The sequence below is a fragment of the Olea europaea genome, chromosome 17, assembly GCF_002742605.1.
Source record: "Olea europaea var. sylvestris chromosome 17, O_europaea_v1, whole genome shotgun sequence".
Taxonomy (NCBI): Eukaryota; Viridiplantae; Streptophyta; class Magnoliopsida; order Lamiales; family Oleaceae; genus Olea; species Olea europaea.
This window is the reverse complement of record NC_036253.1, coordinates 18445106-18464204: the sequence shown is the minus strand read 5'-3', so window position 1 is coordinate 18464204 and position 19099 is coordinate 18445106. Positions and strand designations below refer to the sequence as shown.

At 33.1% G+C, this 19099-nt stretch overlaps 1 protein-coding gene across 5 annotated transcripts; it reads left to right on the top strand.

Moving 5' to 3' along the window:
* Nucleotides 1–1124: 1124 nt before the first annotated feature.
* Nucleotides 1125–9475, top strand: LOC111365324. Of its 5 annotated transcripts, none has more exons than XR_002697408.1 (4): nucleotides 1125–1302; nucleotides 1547–1710; nucleotides 2491–2601; nucleotides 4926–6834. XR_002697408.1 is itself a non-coding variant. In XM_022985775.1 (4 exons), exons 1-4 carry the CDS (start codon nucleotides 1675–1677, stop codon nucleotides 9085–9087), a joined length of 291 nt encoding a protein of 96 aa, XP_022841543.1. In that variant the 5' UTR covers nucleotides 1316–1674; the 3' UTR covers nucleotides 9088–9475. The 5 variants fall into 5 exon arrangements, 3 of the variants coding, with proteins under 3 accessions (XP_022841543.1, XP_022841541.1, XP_022841542.1); XM_022985775.1 differs by lacking the exon at nucleotides 1125–1302 and adding an exon at nucleotides 9056–9475 and having other exon boundaries at nucleotides 1316–1710; nucleotides 4926–5037; XM_022985773.1 differs by lacking the exon at nucleotides 1125–1302 and having other exon boundaries at nucleotides 1316–1710; nucleotides 4926–5037; nucleotides 5384–6834.
* Nucleotides 9476–19099: the final 9624 nt, after the last annotated feature.

Below are 19099 nucleotides of genomic sequence, written 5' to 3'. Positions count from 1 at the left end.
CATATACAAAAAGGGGCTCATCAGATGAACCACCTGTTGAGGCCTGTGTGTTGTTTTCTAGTAGGAGATTGAAAATGAAAGAAAAAGAATAGGTATTCATCAATTTTTAATTATTAGGGTTTGAATTAGCGATATGACTAGTGTTTTGATGAGTATTTTGACCTCGAAATGGGTGGATAACGAAGAAGGTGACAATGATTCATTTGCGTAGATGGCTCTTGGATTGAAGCTAAATACGTGTCTTTATGTTCCAAGAACTAAAGAGGACGCGCCAATGGTGGCATCACTGTCACCTCCATCGCCGCAACCTTCAAGTAGGAGGTTCTCAAATGCAGTATCTTAAAGTTAACATTTTACCCCATTAAAAATTGTTAAAATATGGTCAAATTTATTTTTCTGATCAACTGATAGAATTTTGGATAAAAATTGTCCAAAAGGACCTCATATGCAACGTTTGGAAATGTTAGAGGTGACGACTGTAATAAATCAAAGGTTTCGTAAAAGTCTGCTGATGTTTCAAAGGTTTGGGACTTCTGCTGCAATTATACTAAATTTATTTGAACTCATTTGCACTTTTTAAAAAGTTTGGGAGTATGATTACAATTTATTCTTTAGCTTTTCTTTTCTTTTTATTGTTTTATTTAAGTAGTGGGTATATTTGTCATTTTATACGAGAAATTTGATGAAAATGATAATTTTTGCAATAAAAAGGTAAATGTAAGGGTAAAAGTTTCAAAAAAAATAAAAGGTGAAAACGTTTTGCACAACAATATTGAAAGGTAAGGACATTTTGTGCTAATTACTTCTTTTTTTTAACTGAGAAATTGGATGAAAAAGACCTTTCCGCAATGTGAGATGAAAGTAGGGGTGAAAATACCAAAACAATGAAAGGTTAGGACGTTTTGAATAATAATATTGAAAGAGAAGGATTTTTTTTGCCAATTATCCATTTCAAAATACATTATTTTTAGAAAATGAGGCTCAAACATGCTCAAAGTTTGTTTATTACTTTTACGTATCTTGCAAAATTGGAGAACGTGAAACTAGAGTAGCTAATGTTTTTAAAAAGCAATTCAAATTAATTAATCAATATTCAATGCTGTTCCTAACCACTTCATTTACGCACATTCAAATAAAGGACAGCCTCCTTTCAACACGTTACTTTTTCTCTCACATTGAATAAAATCTGTAAATCACATAACCTACTTTTTCACATCGAAGCCAAACAAAATCCGGCTGCTCCGCTCAGTTGTTCTTGGGAAAGCATTTCAAAACAGATTTTGTTATTTAGATTCCAAAACGGTAATCCTTCTCATCTTTGTATCGACTTTTTTATTATTATTTTCGTTGACTTTTATTTGTCGGAATAAAGCTTCACTTGATTGTATTATGCAAAAAATGTTAAAACCCATCTAAGTCCCCCAAATCCAACGGAGACATCTCACCACCTCTCGACTCTCACCGTCTCTACGCTCTTGTCTCTCTTGTATGCCTATACAACAATACAATATACTTGCCCTCAATTGTGTGTAACTTACGAATACAGTATACCAGCTTAGCTGCTGCTTTGTATCTATACGAATTTTGCAAAAATCAAACAAAGCAAAAAAGCCCTAGCTTCCTCTGATTGCACAGTGGACGCTGAGCTTTCAGCCTTGTGAGTTTGATATATCGATGCCGAGCCTCCGCCCTCCACCACTACTTGCCGCGGTGTGAGCCTCTTTTATTTTATTTATTATTTTTTAGTTCATTTTTTGATGCCATTTTTATTGGGAATGTTTATGATTTATTTATCTATGATTTATGTTTTATGACTATGAGCCTGCTGTTGAGGTTTACGATTTATGAAATTTTGCTTCGGTTGGGCAGGTTGTGTGTGTTGTATGATAACGACCTATATTAATGTGTTTTAACAATTTTTATTTCTTTGTTATTAAATTTCATTTTGTTCCTATTGCTTTTTGGTGACTGGCATTCACTTTGTATGGAAAGGATGTTATTGGCATTACAATTGGATTACATCCAAAACCATTGTTTTCGGATCTAGAGAAGGTTTAAATATTTTTTGTTGTGTGCAAAGACTATAAAATCTAGAAACTTCTTGATGTTATCCTTCTAAACTCTACAAATTGATACAAGTTCAGATCAACTCTATTTGCTATAATGATGATTCTTTTGGCTTTGATATTTTTCTTATCAGTATCATAGAATTCTGGTAATCAATGAAATCTATACATACATATCACGTCAATGCTAGATTTGGGTAATTTTCATCGAAAGCCTCACAGTATCTCTGACCAGGCTGACTTGATTCGTTGTTGAGCTTGCCTATTTCCTTGTGTTCTACCTTTAACTGGAACCATTGCTTTTATAGTGACTTTCCTACCCACAGTTCTAGTTTGTTATGGGTTTTGCTTTCTCTAGTTGTATTGATTTTATGCATGGCAATACTTTGCCTATTGGACACTTATTTTCTTTTTGAATATTTAGGCTGCATATGCAAATGGTTGTTATGGAACAAATTATGCACATCAGCAAGTACCTACATCAGTGCCCCAAAGTGCTGCTTATGGGACTTATCCTCAAACTTATTCAGCCCAGGTAACTTAAAACAATTCTCTGAATCATGGCTTGGAAATGGATAGTTCCTTTTGCTGGATATCATTATATACTCATAGATTTGAGTCTTTATAAAAGCATAAATCAACACCCCATTTGATATGTCTCAAGAAGTGAAGTTTCTTGATTTGCCATCATTTTATTTTGATAGTATAATCCGTTATAGGTGTGCATCAGCATATACACTAGTTTTGTTTGGCATTGGAGATTTTTGATTTAAAATTAGAAATGATTTACAAATTTACTTTGTTTTACATTTTCATAGATGGGGGAATTTGTGATTTGTGATAAATGATAATTTAGTGCATATACATATAAATTGAAGAATTTTTTATATTATTCAATTAATTGTTAATAAACAATCTCATTATTGCGATCGTTGGCTGTTGGTCAGCGGCCGCCCTAGCTCACCTATATCGTTGTATCCACCACCGTGTCTCAATTTCTATGAATTTGCTTCCAATCATTCCAAGATAGGCTTTGTAAGATTTATTTCTTGTCCATTGTTTTTATATTTTTTGGTGGTGAATGTGGTTTTGAATTTTGAATTTTCATGCATTTAGAGGCTAGTCATTTTGTAAATTGGAGAAGAGTGGAAAATGGCCAATTTATAAAGGTTAGGGATGATATGTGGCTGTTGAACTATATATGAGGGTTATTTTTTAAGACAGGGTTGTTAAAAATGTGACTTCTACTTGATTTTGTTATTCTTATATTATATGTCCTTTTGATATAACAGTCGAACTAAATTCTAGCATATGATTATTTTTGAATTATGATTTCCAGAATTTTTAAATTCCTTTTGATTTGTGTTTTGGTGTGTGGAAAGATCAAGCTAACTATGACATGTTTGGATAGTATTCCTTCTATTTCAATTTGATCTTTGTGCTTTGGCTTAACTTACATTTTAAAATTTAATCAATCCATAAGTGAATTGGAAAAATGCATGAATGAGGTTCATTGAGATGAGTGGACAGGTGAAATGGTAGGACACTATGGAATTTTGAATCTTTGATGCCTATGAAGTCTTGTCATTTTGTGAATTGGGAAGGAGGGGGAAGGGCCAATTTTGAAATGGTAGAATATTCATATTTGTATTATGATGACCTAAGGACAAGCATAGTTAATTAGAGAAGTTGGATCCTTTTCTTTCTGAATTGTGATGTATTAGGGAGTGGTGAGTGTGTTATTTATTTTGTATTGAGATGACCTACGGACAAACGTCAAATAATGGGTGAAATTGTATCCTGTTTCTTTGGAATTTGAAAATAAACTCTTGAACAAGCTTGTTTGATTGGACTTAAAACTAGATGGAAACTAGTTAATACTTGTGCAATATTTATGTTTGGGAACGCTGTTAAACAATAAATTGAATAGACTTCCTTAAATATTAGCCCCTGTGTCCTTGTTTCTTGGATCCGCCCTGGATTCTTGCAATTTCTGGATCTATATATGACATGAAGGATCCATTTGGCATGGTTTTTAAAATGTCAAAAGGAACTTTTTAGACACAAAAACTGCTTTTGGACTTATTTGACTAATTTTATGAAAGTGCTTTTGGTATTTAGAAGAACTTTTAGATGAAGTTGTCCAATATGACTTTTTATAAGATTACTTCTGGAATAAAAATGAATTTCTAAATAAAAATTAAGATAGCTTCTTCCAAACACTCTTCTGCAGGAAGTAAAGGTAGAAGCAAAAACTATGTCAAATGGCATTGAAGTTTGTTTATTAATTTTACTTCTCTTGCAAAATTGGAAAATGTAAAATTAGAGTAGCTAATGATTTTAAAAAGGGTTTTGATTGATGAGTGGAAATACAGCGAATGTTTGAGAATCATTATTGTATAAAAAATAATTTTGAAAAGTGAGTTTTAGGATTATGTGGTGTTAAAAACAAGGAAATAAATTTTAGTATACGTATAGAATATTTTATTTTGTGAATGTGTGATTGAAAATGATGCAATTTCTAAGATACATAAATTATAAGAAAAACTACACAAAATTTCCACGTTCAATTTGGTTGATTTACAATTTCTGTTATGTATCAAAATTATTTTAAATCATTTTCAAGTATAATAGATAAAAATGAAAGTGGGAAGAATTTGTGAATCTAATGGAAAGTGCACATTAAAAGTGATTTTACATTTTTTTTTAAAAGTTGAATATGATTTTTTTTAATGGTACTAAATATCATTATTATTATTTTTTTAAAATTTTATGCTCAATAATTTTCATAGGCTTGAAAAATTCAACCCAAGTTTTCTGTTCCCTTATTAGATTATTGTTTGTTAATCCAAATGACAGAAGGAGGGCGTGAAATGGCTCCTTCAACCAACAATCTTAGGAAACTTCTTGAAAATCGATTCAACGACGAAAGCTTTGAATGTTCTATGTTCAAGGACAACTCATTCCAAAAGTAAGCTCTCTCTCCTCTGCCCCCCCTCTCTCCTTCCTTTTGCCTTTTGTCTTGTTTTTGTTTATACCTTTGCATGCTAACGATTGTGACCATATGGTGATCATGTCAATGTTGCCGGTGATGATTTGATGCTATTATCTTGTAATGCTCAATGATGTTACATTGTGGTTCTTCAGTCAACTGTCAATATACGAGCAATAGCAATGCCTAAGCATTCACTCGCTCAATTCCTTCTTTTTCGAGACTGTTTGGACTACATGTTCGATCCCTATTACGACATTTACTTGATCCCTCCATATTCATTTTTGGCAACTTGAAACTTCTTATAAGGTATTGGATTTGTCAGGCATGGACTGCAGATTTTATAATTCAACACAAGTAGAGAATTTGGTTCTCTTAAAGTTCTTGGTAGTCTCTTCTATACCATAATCAATAGAGAGATTTGAGAACCTAGAATTTCTTTTTGTGGATAATAGTGAAAAATTTGAAATACAAGAGAACCTTTTCAATATGGTGAAGTTAAGACGCGTATTTTAGTGGTGGTGCACAATTCAGTAAATTCTAGCGTGGGCGAGCAGCTAAGGGTGAGATATTCCTAGAAAGTAGCCTACAAAGAATTTCTTTTGTTTCCATTTATGATAAAAATGATGATAAAATCTTGAGATACTCATCTAATCTCCGAAGACTGAAATGCAGATTTGCAGTATTTTTTGATCCATCAGAAAATAACTATCGCTATACTATCTTGAATTTCCTTAGTCAACTAGAATCACTCATCATATATTTCCGTTGGAGTTATGTTATAGATGATACCAGTCTCGATTTGACCAATTTACCCTTGAATTTGAAAATGTTGACTCTCAGTGACTTTAATTTTATTTTGAAACAAATGGAGATAATTGAAAAATTACCTGAGCTTTAGGTTCTCAAGTTACGGGACAGTACCATTGAGAAAAAAAGATGGGACACAAATGAAGGTAAATTAAAAAAACTTAAATTTTTTGATCTAGATGAAGTACAAATTGAACAATGGAATGCCTCGAACGATCATTTTCCTAAATTTGAAAGGTTAATGTTGCAAAGCTGCCAGTTTTTGGAGATCCCTTCTGATTTAGAGTATCATTTGTATCTACAAATTTATTGTTTGAATTAGAGTATTGTCTTTACACTCTGGATTACAAGAGTACCCTATAAACCAGAAAGAAAACTCGTTTGGAGTGTTAGATAATGACTACAACATCCTTTTTCTAATCATTTTGCATTTCTTTAATCTTCCAAGCAGAGTCTTCAATAGATTTTTTGCAACCATGTATCTCAATCTTTTGTAGAGACAGACAATACTCTAAATCTGAAGCGATCTTCAAAAGCTGGTAGCTTCGCAACACTAACCTTTCAAGTTTAGGAAAATGATTGTTCGAGGCATTCCACTGTTCAATTTGTACTTCATCCAGTTCCAAGAATTTAAGTGTTTTTTTTTTTTCTTTTTTTTCACCTTCATTTGTGTCCCATCTTTTTTTTGCAATGGTATTATCCCGTAACTAGTGAACCTCGAGCTTAAATAGTTTTCCAATTATCTCCATTTGCTTCAAGTAAAATTAAAGTCACCGAGAGTCAACAATCTCAAATTCAAGGGTAAATTGGTCAAATTGAGACTGAGGTCATCTATAGCACAACTCGACGAAAAGATATGTTGAGGGATTCCAGCTGACCAAGGAAATTTAAGATAGGATAGCAATAGTTGTTTTCTGATGGATAAGAAAATACTGCAAACCAGCATTTCAATCTTCGGAGATTTGATGAGTATCTCAAGATTTTCATAATAAATGGAAACAAAAAGAAATTCTTTGTAGGTTGCTTTCTCTTAGCTCTGTAGTGTACAACAAAATATTGAAGCTACTCCTTGTTCATGGGTTCCGTCAAGACCCAGCGAGTTGGAACATCATTTAAGTCTTTGGAGATCATTGAGCCAAAAGAAGAAAAATTTGGGACTCCTTCTCACTGCATTACTAGGTGGTCTTGGTCTATTAGTGTTCTGTCGAATTCAAAGGAAAAGGGTATTCGTCCGTCATATGTAAGCGCCGTGCAATTCAACACTGAATCTCCTCGGAAGATGAACCTGAAGAGGCCTATGGAAGCTTCGATAACTGATCCCTTTAAGACCGTCTGTGGGATAAAGCATTATCCCAAAGGGCCTCATGATTCAAGTTCGCTAAAAAAAGAAGGTCGTGCTCACATACGGGCCACAGGCAAGTCACATTACCTTTAGTAATATTAATTACTAATTTTCGTCACTATTAATATTTGTTCACACAATCCCATCATATTGTTTCACTTTTTGTTATGAACGTAAGAAACATCTTACATTTCTGAGGCAGTTATAACTCAAGTCTTTGGTTGAATAGGAGATTACATGCACTGCAATATCTGGTATGCAACACCTGGTAGTCTCGTGTCAATCATGTCATCATTCCAATCATGATGGAGAAGAAAGCCCATTGGATACTTGGTCACTGCGATGTGAAGGATAGATGCTTTGTACATTTATAACTTAAGTCGGCTGACTGTGAGAGAGAGAATCGTGTGCAACGTTGTAGAGGCTTTCGCTTATGTTCTCCCCTGTCTTATGGCGAAGATAAATGCATGGCAACACAAGACCATCAATGGCATTAAATGGCAAACCACTTGATCTGAAGATCGTGACTGACATACCACAAGATGATCACGGGTCGGTACTTTGTCTAATTTATTTCTGTGACGTTGGAATATTTATCTTATTGATTCATGGAAGTGAACTGGGATATCCTTTTCTTTCTTTTATTTCCCTCTAGGTGAGTAATTCTTAGTAACATACATATTAAGTTCTTAATTGGTATAGTGAGGTAATTAAATAAATATATTTTATACAAGATATGCATAACCATACATCTGGGATGATGAATGTGGTGCATTTGAGGGAAAAGTTTGATATTTTGCTGAAAATGATGAAACGTCATCCTGATACGAACCCGCGTAGCAACGTTGACGACGGAACCTACAACTACATTGAACCGAAGTCAAGAAAGGCAAGTAAACAAGGTTTTGGATTTGATCCAAAAAATATTGAATCAAGCAATCAACAATCAATTGATATGTGAACCTCTTGATTACAAAATTTAAGAATCTCACTTGAAATTTTTGAATGTCACAAGAATCACTTTTGATAAGTTCGGTAATTGTTCAATCAAGATTAAAGAAATTTGAAACAAATTAGCTGCATAAGTAATCTCTCAATAATCCATATGAAAAGTCTTGTTTTGCAATGAGAATAATGAACCTATTTGTACTAAATCCTAAAACAAAGTTTAAAACGGAATAAAACTCTAAAAACCTAGTTTAAAAAGGAAAATACATCCAAAAGATTACAAAATATCAAATAAATTAAAATTCTAACCAAACTAGGAAACTCACGGAATTTAGGAAATTCGGTTGCCGTTTACTTCTATGCGCCCGCATAGTTGATTTCCATGCGGTTGCATAGATGTCCCAAAATCTGCCCAACGGTTTTTTGCATCCATGTATGCGACCCACACACTCCTCGCCACTATCCTTCGCTTGCTTACTCCACCTCATCTTGTCTTCCGGCCAATCATGTGACAACTCTAAGTACGTTCAAACTTGCCCGTGATCTCTCCTTGNCCAAAGGATCATATCACATCCTGTCTGATGTGCTTATGATGTGGTCAGTGTATGTTGCATTTTATAAATACTAATGCAGTGCCTCTTGTCCATCTCTTTCAAGTAAAATGATCTATTTTGTTGTTATTAAGTAAGATGTTTGGAAAGTAAAATAAAAAAAAGATTGAATCAAATTCAACTTTGTTAGCAGATTCTCCTTCGACTGCTAAAATATATAAGCTGCAATAACAATTTATTCATCTAAGAGTTACATTTTTTTATTGGTTTCATAAATCAAGTTTTTGTACTTTTTTTCTTTTCTTCTATTTGGTTTTCTAAGATTTTTGTCTATGAATTGTTGCAGACATGATTCCGGGCTATATGTTAATAAGTTAAACGAGTTCATTATAAACCAAAAATTCATGAAATGGTGACAACTTTGATCCAAAAGCATCTAGATGTAACTTGGTCTGTCAACTATTCAAGCATGGCTGCTAGAAGATGATTGAAGCAAATAATACAGATTTCGACCTCATACTGCCAAGTGCCAAGTGTTAGGTGCAACAGGAAGATGAAGGGTGGTGTTATTGATATAACCTTACCTGGAAAGTTTGTTTGACGTTTATTTTAGTCTGGCATAGTTCGAGTAGAAGTTTTTGTATCATATCTCTTTGTATGAGAGAATTTTAGTATTTCTTTTGTCATATAATTTTGGAATGTTTCCTAGAAATGCAACATCATTTTTCAAAATTTCAGTGAAAATTATAATCAGGACGTTGATCCACAACATTTTTTGTGTTTTCTGGATTTTTCATGTCGCTATGAATGGTTCACGCATATTTGTTTTTACAACACGGGTGAAAAAGGTCTATATTATTTCAGGACGAAAACAGCCAAACTCAGTGCCTCGTCTATTGTTATCACGTAACATTTGCTATCCATATTTTGAATGATTATAAGAATAACAAAATCGAGAATTGACGTTACATGTTGGATCCCTTTTTATTTTTTCTTATTTCATGATTTCTTATAACTGACCAAGTTTATTAACGGGGACTAATTTTGATTCATCTTAATATATTATCTCATAAGAAATCTCATCTTCCGTCTGACACAGAACTATAAGATGTTTTTTGATAGATAGAATCACTAGAAGATGTACGGTTTGTTTCTCTATAATGGACGTGGCTATCATCCCCATTCTCATTTGAAATCCTATCTATTTTGGAAGTGTAATTGAATGTGGAACGTGGAATCAGCATAATTCATGCAATGTCAGTTACAATATTTAGAAGTCAGTATTTTTTAACATAATTTACATATATGTTAGTATATTTAGTTATATTTCATTTACCTAGTAAAATGAAAATCTTTATTTCTAATAGGCTATATACGAATTTTCCCCTCCTTTTAAAATAGAAAAAATTCGCATTTGCATATGAAATATAAAGTATTTCATACAATACCATACATATTTTAAAATTTAAAATATACTATACATTTCACATGATATGAACTACCATTTCAACTTTCCAAAATAATCTCATTGTAACTGAAAAGCATTTATGAGATGCCAATAAGGAAATCATTTATTTGCATGGTAATTGAAAACTAAAATTGGTTTTCCAGCTCTAGCAATTTGAGTATATGATTTCTTAATCACTCTTCAACACCATTTCATGATTTCACTCGCTAATATCAATTATCTATATGTGAAACCTCTCGACTAATTATCTGATATTATCCTACAATCTTAACTTGCGATACAAAATCATTTGGTCTTCTGTTACTGACCAGTAGCAGATACCATTATCTGGTTGACATGATATCGATCGAGATGCATATCGTTGTTAGTATGGACGATGTTAAAATAGATTACGATGTTGGAGGTAGCATGGCATCTGTTATGACTAAGATGCTGAAGGGGTAATCAAGGCGAAAGTTAGGAACAAATCGGACTTTTATTAAAATTACAGTTAATCAATTCACAGGGCTTTTGAGAAAGACTACATAAATCGACAAGCCCTAAAAATGGAATCAATTGCAAATACTAGATTATTTGTCTTAAATCTCACAAACCCACGAGCTAGCGTCACTCAAGATGTGGCTAACCTACTACTACGACCCTAAGCCTCATTATCAGCAACATATTATGGAAATAATCATTTCTTGAAATAATCACTTTTGCTTTCGCGGTATGGGTGTTGAAGGTGAGTAGTGAGTGAAATGATACTTGATTTTCTGGATTAATTGATTTGTAGTTCTTGATAGGGATGGCAATAGGAAGCGTATCGGACGGGTCGGCCATTCTCACCACCATCCCGTCCAGTATTTTTGTTATCTTACCCCATACCCATACCCAATTAAAGCGGAACGGGGCGAGTTCGGGGTGGGGTACTACCCCATTTATCTCCTCACTTATTTTTTGTTTTATATATATATATATATATATATATATATAGGAAAAGAGGAGCTCTTCAACTGTCAGTCTCAGTCTCGAGTGAAACTTGCACTCTCCCAACCCTGGAAGGCATGCTGCTTAAATATTTGGCTTTGATGAAATAAAAACTTGACGGGCTGAAGGCAGCTGGTACCCATCTTAGAGGAAGAAATCATAAGCTACCCTTGGTGGACTTCCAAGGGAGGATGAATCGGTTATTACTGTTATGGGCCTAATTATAGGGTAATTATAGATTCCTAATTATGTAGTCTCCTAATATAGATCTCTAAAATTGTGTGTGTGTGTGTGTGTGTGTTTTTTTTTTTATATTTATATATATTTATATATATATATATATATATATATATATTTTTTTTTTTTTTTATGTCCTTATTAAATATTATTACTTTTTTACCAATTTGTTAAAAAAACAACTTATGCTTTCTTTAAAAATGATGATAAATATGTTATTTTTGTTTGATAGAAATTTAAATATGAAATTAACATTAAACTAGGCAGGGACTATGTTTCTCATACACATCCTATACTCGCTTCGAGACAATAACTCTCCGTCTGTACCCACCCCATGTACCGGGTTAGGCGGGTAATCCCCGTCTCATTCGGGGTGAGGCCCCATGGATATTAGGTTAAACAGGTTTTTTTGCTATCGCTATTTGATTGTGGCTCGAAAAATGTTAGCCTATCTTTGTAATTTGGTATTTTTTGAGGTAATGGTTAAAAAGTCGAGATTTAGCCATTGATTTCCTTTTTTGCTGATTTTTCTAATGAAATGGGCTGTCCAAAATAATAAAGATTAAATTAATGTGTGAGATGTTATCTTTTTGGTTTCATTTTTTACTTTGAAATATACAGTAGAAATAGGAAAAAAAAAAAAAAAGGATGATATGTATTATATGAATTATTATATTAATATAGGCAAATCATGTAATTTCCTCTCCTTTTTTTTTGTTTTTTTTTTTAAATGAGGCCCCTGAAAATTAAGAGGCTCTAGGCAACTGTTAGCCTTGGCCCAAGGCTGGCCTGACTATAAGAGTTTTCTTTCTTATCTACATAAATTATTTTTGAACAGTTTATCTAGTAGGTCTTTTCTATGATTCTATCAACATTCAGACTTAACATTATTCTCTACTTTTATTTTGTGATATTCATCTTCATTGACCATGTCGCATTATATTGAATCTGTCACCTTTTTAATAAAGGTTTATTTTGAACTTCATGAGAACAATTTTTATATTTCAATGAATGGTTTATAAAATATATTTTCAGAAATATTATATTTTTAAATATTACTTCTAAAGAGTTTTTTTTTTTTAACACCTCAAAAGTTATATATTTTATATGGAAATTCATTAGAATGTAAATGTTTAAAATTTTTCATTTTCCAAGGACTTAAGTAGAGGTCATAAAAATATTCAGTTTCTAAAAGAAATGATTAATTTAGGATATTATTATTATTATTATTATTATTGTTGTTGTTGTTGTTCTTATTATTATTTGCCCAATAGTGGTTGCATCAAAATCGAATACCATTTGCGAGAATTCTGTTGGGTAGGAACTCAAAAAAGTGGTTGCTACAAATTCAGAAAAAACCCTAAAAAGTTAAAAACAAACTCTTCAGCTTTTCAAATCCTCGACACTTTTATCGTTTCATAATTCGAAGATCGATCAATTTTTTGAATGCACAACTTCCCTAGCATCAATACTTGAAAATTTTAAAGTAAGGCTAGTTGTAAAAGGATTTTAACGTAAAGAACACGATGATAACAAGAGATCTAAAGTAAGGCTAGTTGTAAAAGGATTTTAACATAAAGAACACATTGACTATATTTTCTCCCCAATGGTAACTAATCACAGCTAGAGCAGTATTTTAAATAGTGGCATAGGAAGCCTTGCACCTAGAGTGGTTGGATATAAAGACAACCTTTTTTTAATGGTGAGTTGGAGGAAAAAATTAATATGATACAACCACGAGCTTTTGAAGTACATGGAACGGAAAAAATGGTGTGTAGGCTTCAAAAGAATTTATATGATTTTAAACAAGCTCCGAGACAGCGGTGGTATAAGAAGTTTGATAAATTTATGGTAGTAATGGTTTTATAAGGGGGAGCATTGTTTATATGTAATGAACCTTGGTTACTCATATTATTTGCTTTTATATGTTGATTGCAAGTGCTTGTAAGTGAGAAATAGACTAGCTGAAAAATGAGTTATCCAAGGAATTTGCAATGAAGGATTTCAGTGTTGCAAAACAAATCATTGGGATGAGAATTGCTAGAGACATTGATGTCTTGAAAAAGTCATGAAGAGTACTTAGAAAGTTCTAAGCAGGTTCAGGATAGATGATGCAAAACCAATGATTATTCTTTTGGCTGGTTACTTCATGCTTCACCCTATATAGAGCATGGGCCTACATTTTCAAGGTACCTTATGTCTCTTTTGCTAGCAGTCTTATGTATGTCATTATGGTCAATATAAGTCGGATACATCACATATAGTGGAAGTTGTGAGTAAGTATATGGCTATTCAGGTAAATAGCAATGGGAGGTAGTAAAGGAGATTCTTAGGTGCTTGAGAGGCACTGCATATTCAACCTTATGATAAAAAGGGAAAAAAATCTTGGGATTACAGGACTATTTAGACTCTGATATGACAGGATATGTTGATGGCAAGAACAGTATGTATATACTTTGTGTGGTACAATATTAGTTGGAAGTCTAAGCTATGCATTACACCAAGAATAGTCTTTTGCAAACGTCAAAAAATGCTGTCAAAAGCCTTTTGCAGCGTTCGGGTGTGCGTTGCGGGCTTTGATGTTGTTGTAGGCTGAAGGATACGACATTGTATTTTTGAATGTTGCAAATAACCTTTTGAACGTTGCGAATAACCTTTTGTAACTTTTTTGAAACATTGCAAATAAACTTTTTGCAGCATTTTTGGAACATTGTGAATAATCTATTTGCAGCGTTTTTTTGAATGTTGTGAATAATAAATTTTTTTAGCATTAATTTATGCATATTGACTAGCAAAATCAAAGATAAATCCTAATAAACAAATTCTGGAATTGCATAAAATTGATAATTTCTTTACAAATATTTGAATCATAAACTAAAACATTAAATTTGACACAACACCACTATAAATGGGAGCACAATTTCTCAAATACAATTTCACAATTTCTCCCTTTACTTGATATCTAGTTCTCTCAATTCCCACGCCTGCCTCTTGGCATCTAGTTCTTTCCCTGCTACAAAAGTGACTATTCACAACATTCAAAGAATGTTGCAAAAGGACATTTTAGCAACACATTTTAGCAACAGGAGTTGAATGTTGCAAAAGTGTTATATTTTACAATGGTCAACGAACGTTGCAAAAAATAAAAATTTTCGCTACATTCAATGAACATTGCAAAACATGACATTGGCAAGATTCGTTTAAAAAATGTTGCTAAATCTCAATAAAATTAACCAATCGCAAAATTCACCTATTATAATGTTGCAAAAGACTCCTTTAGCAGCATTCAAGGAATGAATGTTGCCTTTTGACTGTATCAAAATAGTATTTTGTTGTAGTGGTAGAAGATGGTTGCTCTTTTTACTATTAGGATAGGCTATGTTGCTGTAATCGAAGTTAGCAAGAGATAAAAATATTTGTAGTCTTTCTTGGAAGAATTGGGTCAAGCATGGAAAGAGTGTCTTACATTGTGATAGTCAGAGTGCTATTCACATTATAAAGAATCTTGTATATCATGCAAGGACGTAGTATATATAGGTTTATGATCACTTTATCATATTGACTTTTTAAAAGACTGAATCTTGATACTTCAGAAGATTCAATGAAGTCAAATATGGTTGATATGTTGACGAAGATTGTTCTAATCAAGAAATTGAAGTTTGTGCAACTTTAGTTAAACATTCCCTTTGAAGATTGAGGAACTAATACTGCTATAAGGAGCCACTGATGGTGGATTAGTCTCCAATTGAAAATTATAAAGTTGTAAAGCTAAATTATTCTCATTCTGTCGAGCCAGTATGCATATTGATCTTCATGGTAAGGACGTCATAGGGTTGGAAGAGAAGATTAAGAATTTTATATTTGTAATTTTCATTTTGCTCTAATTTGTATAATAGGGAGTCATTATTATGGTTTTGTATTATCAATGTAGGGGAAGAATTACGTAGTTTCACATTGAGAGGAATATTTTGCTAAGGTGATGCTCAGAATGGCAACTATTTATGATAGGGTGTTGGGATAATGTTATCACAGGGAGGCAACATTTTCATAGTTGTGTTTGATCAATTTTATCAATCATGAGATTTTTTGTACTTAATTCACCAAAACCTATCTCTGATCAAATCCTTCTAGCAGTAGAATGTGAACCTCAATTTGAATACAAAACCTACTTTGTTGAAAGCCACGATGAAATTACATGCGCTCATATTTATTGGCATCCATTCAAAAGTTAAGGTTTTTGAATTGTTCGATGAAAATCCACATAGTGATTAAAAGTATCATTCCACGAAGAGTACATCTTAAATTGAATAGTATTAATTCGTTATCAAATTCGAATGTAAGTTAAACAAAAGAAATTTATGTATTTATGTTCAAGTTATCTACAAATTATCTAAGATGATTTTGAATTAAATATGAGATTATGTGTTGAAATTCTAAATTTTAAATCTACCTATTGTTATCATATATCCAATGCTCGATTGATATATGTATTCTTGACAATCGATAATTCAATTTTATTTAACCATCTTTTCCGAGCTATTCTAAGCACGAACTGATCATATTCTTATTCTGAATTTATAAGCAAAGTAATAAGTTAAGTATCATGATTATCTATATGATTACACATTTCATATATGTTATTCCTAACATCTATTATCGATAAGCAACTAATTATGTAAATGGTGCGCAAGCATTTAAATATTCAACAAGCATACTAGATCAATCAAGAACATAATTAACTAAATTACTTGATCTTTGAATTGAAAATAATCAAATAATAAGGTTCATCTTCATCCAGAACAAGAATTATCTAGTCTAGCGTGTTTCTAATGATATTATAAGAAGAATATTGAAAAGACATCACACAGAATGTACATGATTACAAGAAATATGTGGAATCAATTTCTTGTTCATGATCTTCAATCCTAAGCCTTGAATCGCTTGACGTTATTTTCCTTGGATTCCTTACTAAGTTTGTTCTTCCTTCAATTGTGATAAAGTGGCATATAATAATTGACGAATTTTATGTTAAATGTGATAAGAGAGCGATATGAGTGGTGTCATCACTGTTTCCCATGTTCATTGCTTAAAGAGGTCAAAAGATCAATAATTGCATCAAAATTGATTTTCAAATAGAGTTTTGATCGTAAAAGGAAACTGATATGACTCGAGATAGGCTGCAAATTAGCAAGAATTTGACAAATATTAACAAGAGGCTAAGGCTAGGGATCAAGATTAATTCGAGCCAACGAAATCGAGTTTTCACTTGTTGCAAGTATGGAGGCCAAAATGTTGAAGATAACAAGCAATTTTATTTTGGGACCAAGAATCTTCCTTTTCACGCGAGAATCCTATTTTGACTAAAACACTTATTTTTGGTAACTTTTATATTCTTAGGACTTTTAAATTTCATTTTCCACATTTCTAGGGTTTAGTATAAATAGGATATATTATTTTCATTGTAATCAACTTTGGCATTTTGAGAGAAATTATAAAGAGGATGTTTGCTTCCACTTTTTTTTTTCTTAATTGAACAATTCAAACTTATTAAGATTAACAATCTTGTGGCGTTCACAAATCCGGGTGGTATTCATAAATCATTTGATCAAGAGGTCGGTAATTTATTCAATTATTGGTTGCTTGGTTCATCTTTTGTGGGTTAAATCCAAAATCTTGTTTATTGGCGTTCTTAGGATTCGGTCTCAATCTCGTTGTGGGTTTCGTAGTTGTTGTTGTTACGCGGGTTCACATCAGTTGGTACCAAAGCTTGGGCTCCCAGGATCAAGGTTATATCTTCTTTTTTGTTGTAAGTCTTTTGTTTTTTTTTCCTGCATTCTTCGTGTTATTTCAATGTTTTTGAGCCCTTGATCCGTAAAAATACCAAAAAATTTCAAAATGTTGTTTTTGGTCTAATTTAGCGTCCATATCAACTTTTGTTTGTTTTGTCGGTGTTGTAGTCAATTTTTCTATCAAAAGAGTAAGATAATGAAATTCAAAAAAAGAGAGGGGCTGAAAATTAAAAAAAGTTATTATTTTTTGAATTATTTTGGAGATTGCCAGCTTCCTACAATTTTTGCTGAATCAAATTTGATTCTGTATAGTCCCATTAAAAAATTTTCAATCGAATTTCTTGAGTCTATCAATTCACAAAGTTTTACTCACATCTAGTTGGATTCCACAAGAATTATTCGGTATTGAGTTCGAGTTTGCTCTTGAGGCCATTGATTGGAAGCATTGAGTGGAAAAAATCTAAGTGTTGAGATCAATAGAGGGTAAAAGCCAAAATTGAGTGACACACAAGTGAAATACAGATAAGGCATAAATATTTTAGATTTAGGATATCTGATAGGGAATGATCAAATTCTAGCAGAAATGGTAATCAAATCAACATGTTTGACGATATGATGCGACGGTTTGAAAGGCTGGACAGGCTTGACACATCGGTTACCAATCTTCGTAGGGGACAATGAGCTGAAGTACCCAATGCAAGGAGACAAAGTAGATGGGAACCTAGGATGGAAATGCGTGATGAGCATGGATATGGTAGCAATCTAGATGAGGATACATTACTGGAGGTTAAAATGGAAAGAATGAGAGATAGAGGCAATAGGTTTGAAAGACGGGGTAGAACTAATGTTGGAGACGAAATAGATGGAGGCATGGGCAACATAATAGTGTCCATTCCACCATTTAAGAGAATGAGTGATCTGGAGGCTTATTTAGAGTGGGAGAAAAAGGTAGAGCTAATTTTTGAGTGCCACAATTATTCATAGGAGAAGAAAGTGAAGCTAGTAGTCCTTGAGTTAATAGATTGTGCCATTACTTGGTGGGATTAGGTAGTGACTTGAGGTGGAGGAATCAGGAAAGACCTATCAATAAATGGGATAAGTTAAAGGTGATAATGCAGAAGAGTTTTGTGCCAAGTCATTACTATAGGGAACTCCATCAAAAGTTACAAAGTTTATGCCCAGGGTCGAGGAGTGTGCAGGACTGCCACAAGGAAAGGAGATATTAATGATTAAGACGAATGTGGAGGAGGATCGAAAAGCTACTATGGTCGCGATTTTTGAATGGGATGATTAGAGATATTGCCAATATAATAGAGTTGTAGCACTATGTGGAGCTAGAAGATATGCATCATGTGGCCATAAAGGTAGAGAGGCAATTAAAGCAAAATGGAACAGCAAGGTATCCGTCAGGGCCCAATTCATCTTGAAAATTGAAGTGGGATGATGATAGAGTAGATGGAGCTATTTCAAATGGTAAAATTGAACCACCAAGGAGAAAAAAAGAGAATGCTAGCAAGGCCGTACCAAAATTAGAAACACAACAATCTAGGAGTTGGGATATCATGTAATTCAAGTGCTTGGGATTGAGGCACATTGCTTCTCAGTGTCCTAATAAATGATCCATCATCTTGAGTACTAATGGGAAAGTAGTGAGTGATAGTGATGGAGATGGAGATGGGATGCTCTAACTAGAGGATGTTAATAGTGGTAGAACATGTGGTAGAAGGGAGAAACACTTGTGGTGATGTGTGCACTCAACACACAAATCAAGGTGGATGAAGAGGAGCAATAGGGGGAGAACATCTTTCATACTAGATGCCATGTGGTGAACAAGGTATGTTGTTTGATGATTGATGGAGGTTGCTGCACTAATATAGCTAGTACCACACTTGTAGAGAAGTTTAGGCTAACTATTACAAGACACCCT

Bases quoted from the DNA above. Each gene is read 5' to 3' on its own strand.
- LOC111365324 (XM_022985773.1), top strand. From the start codon at position 1,675: ATGCCGAGCCTCCGCCCTCCACCACTACTTGCCGCG. The intron at 1,711-2,490 runs GTGTGAGCCTCT...TTGAATATTTAG, and splicing joins CTCCACCACTACTTGCCGCG to GCTGCATATGCAAATGGTTG. The intron at 2,602-4,925 runs GTAACTTAAAAC...TCCAAATGACAG, and splicing joins CTCAAACTTATTCAGCCCAG to AAGGAGGGCGTGAAATGGCT.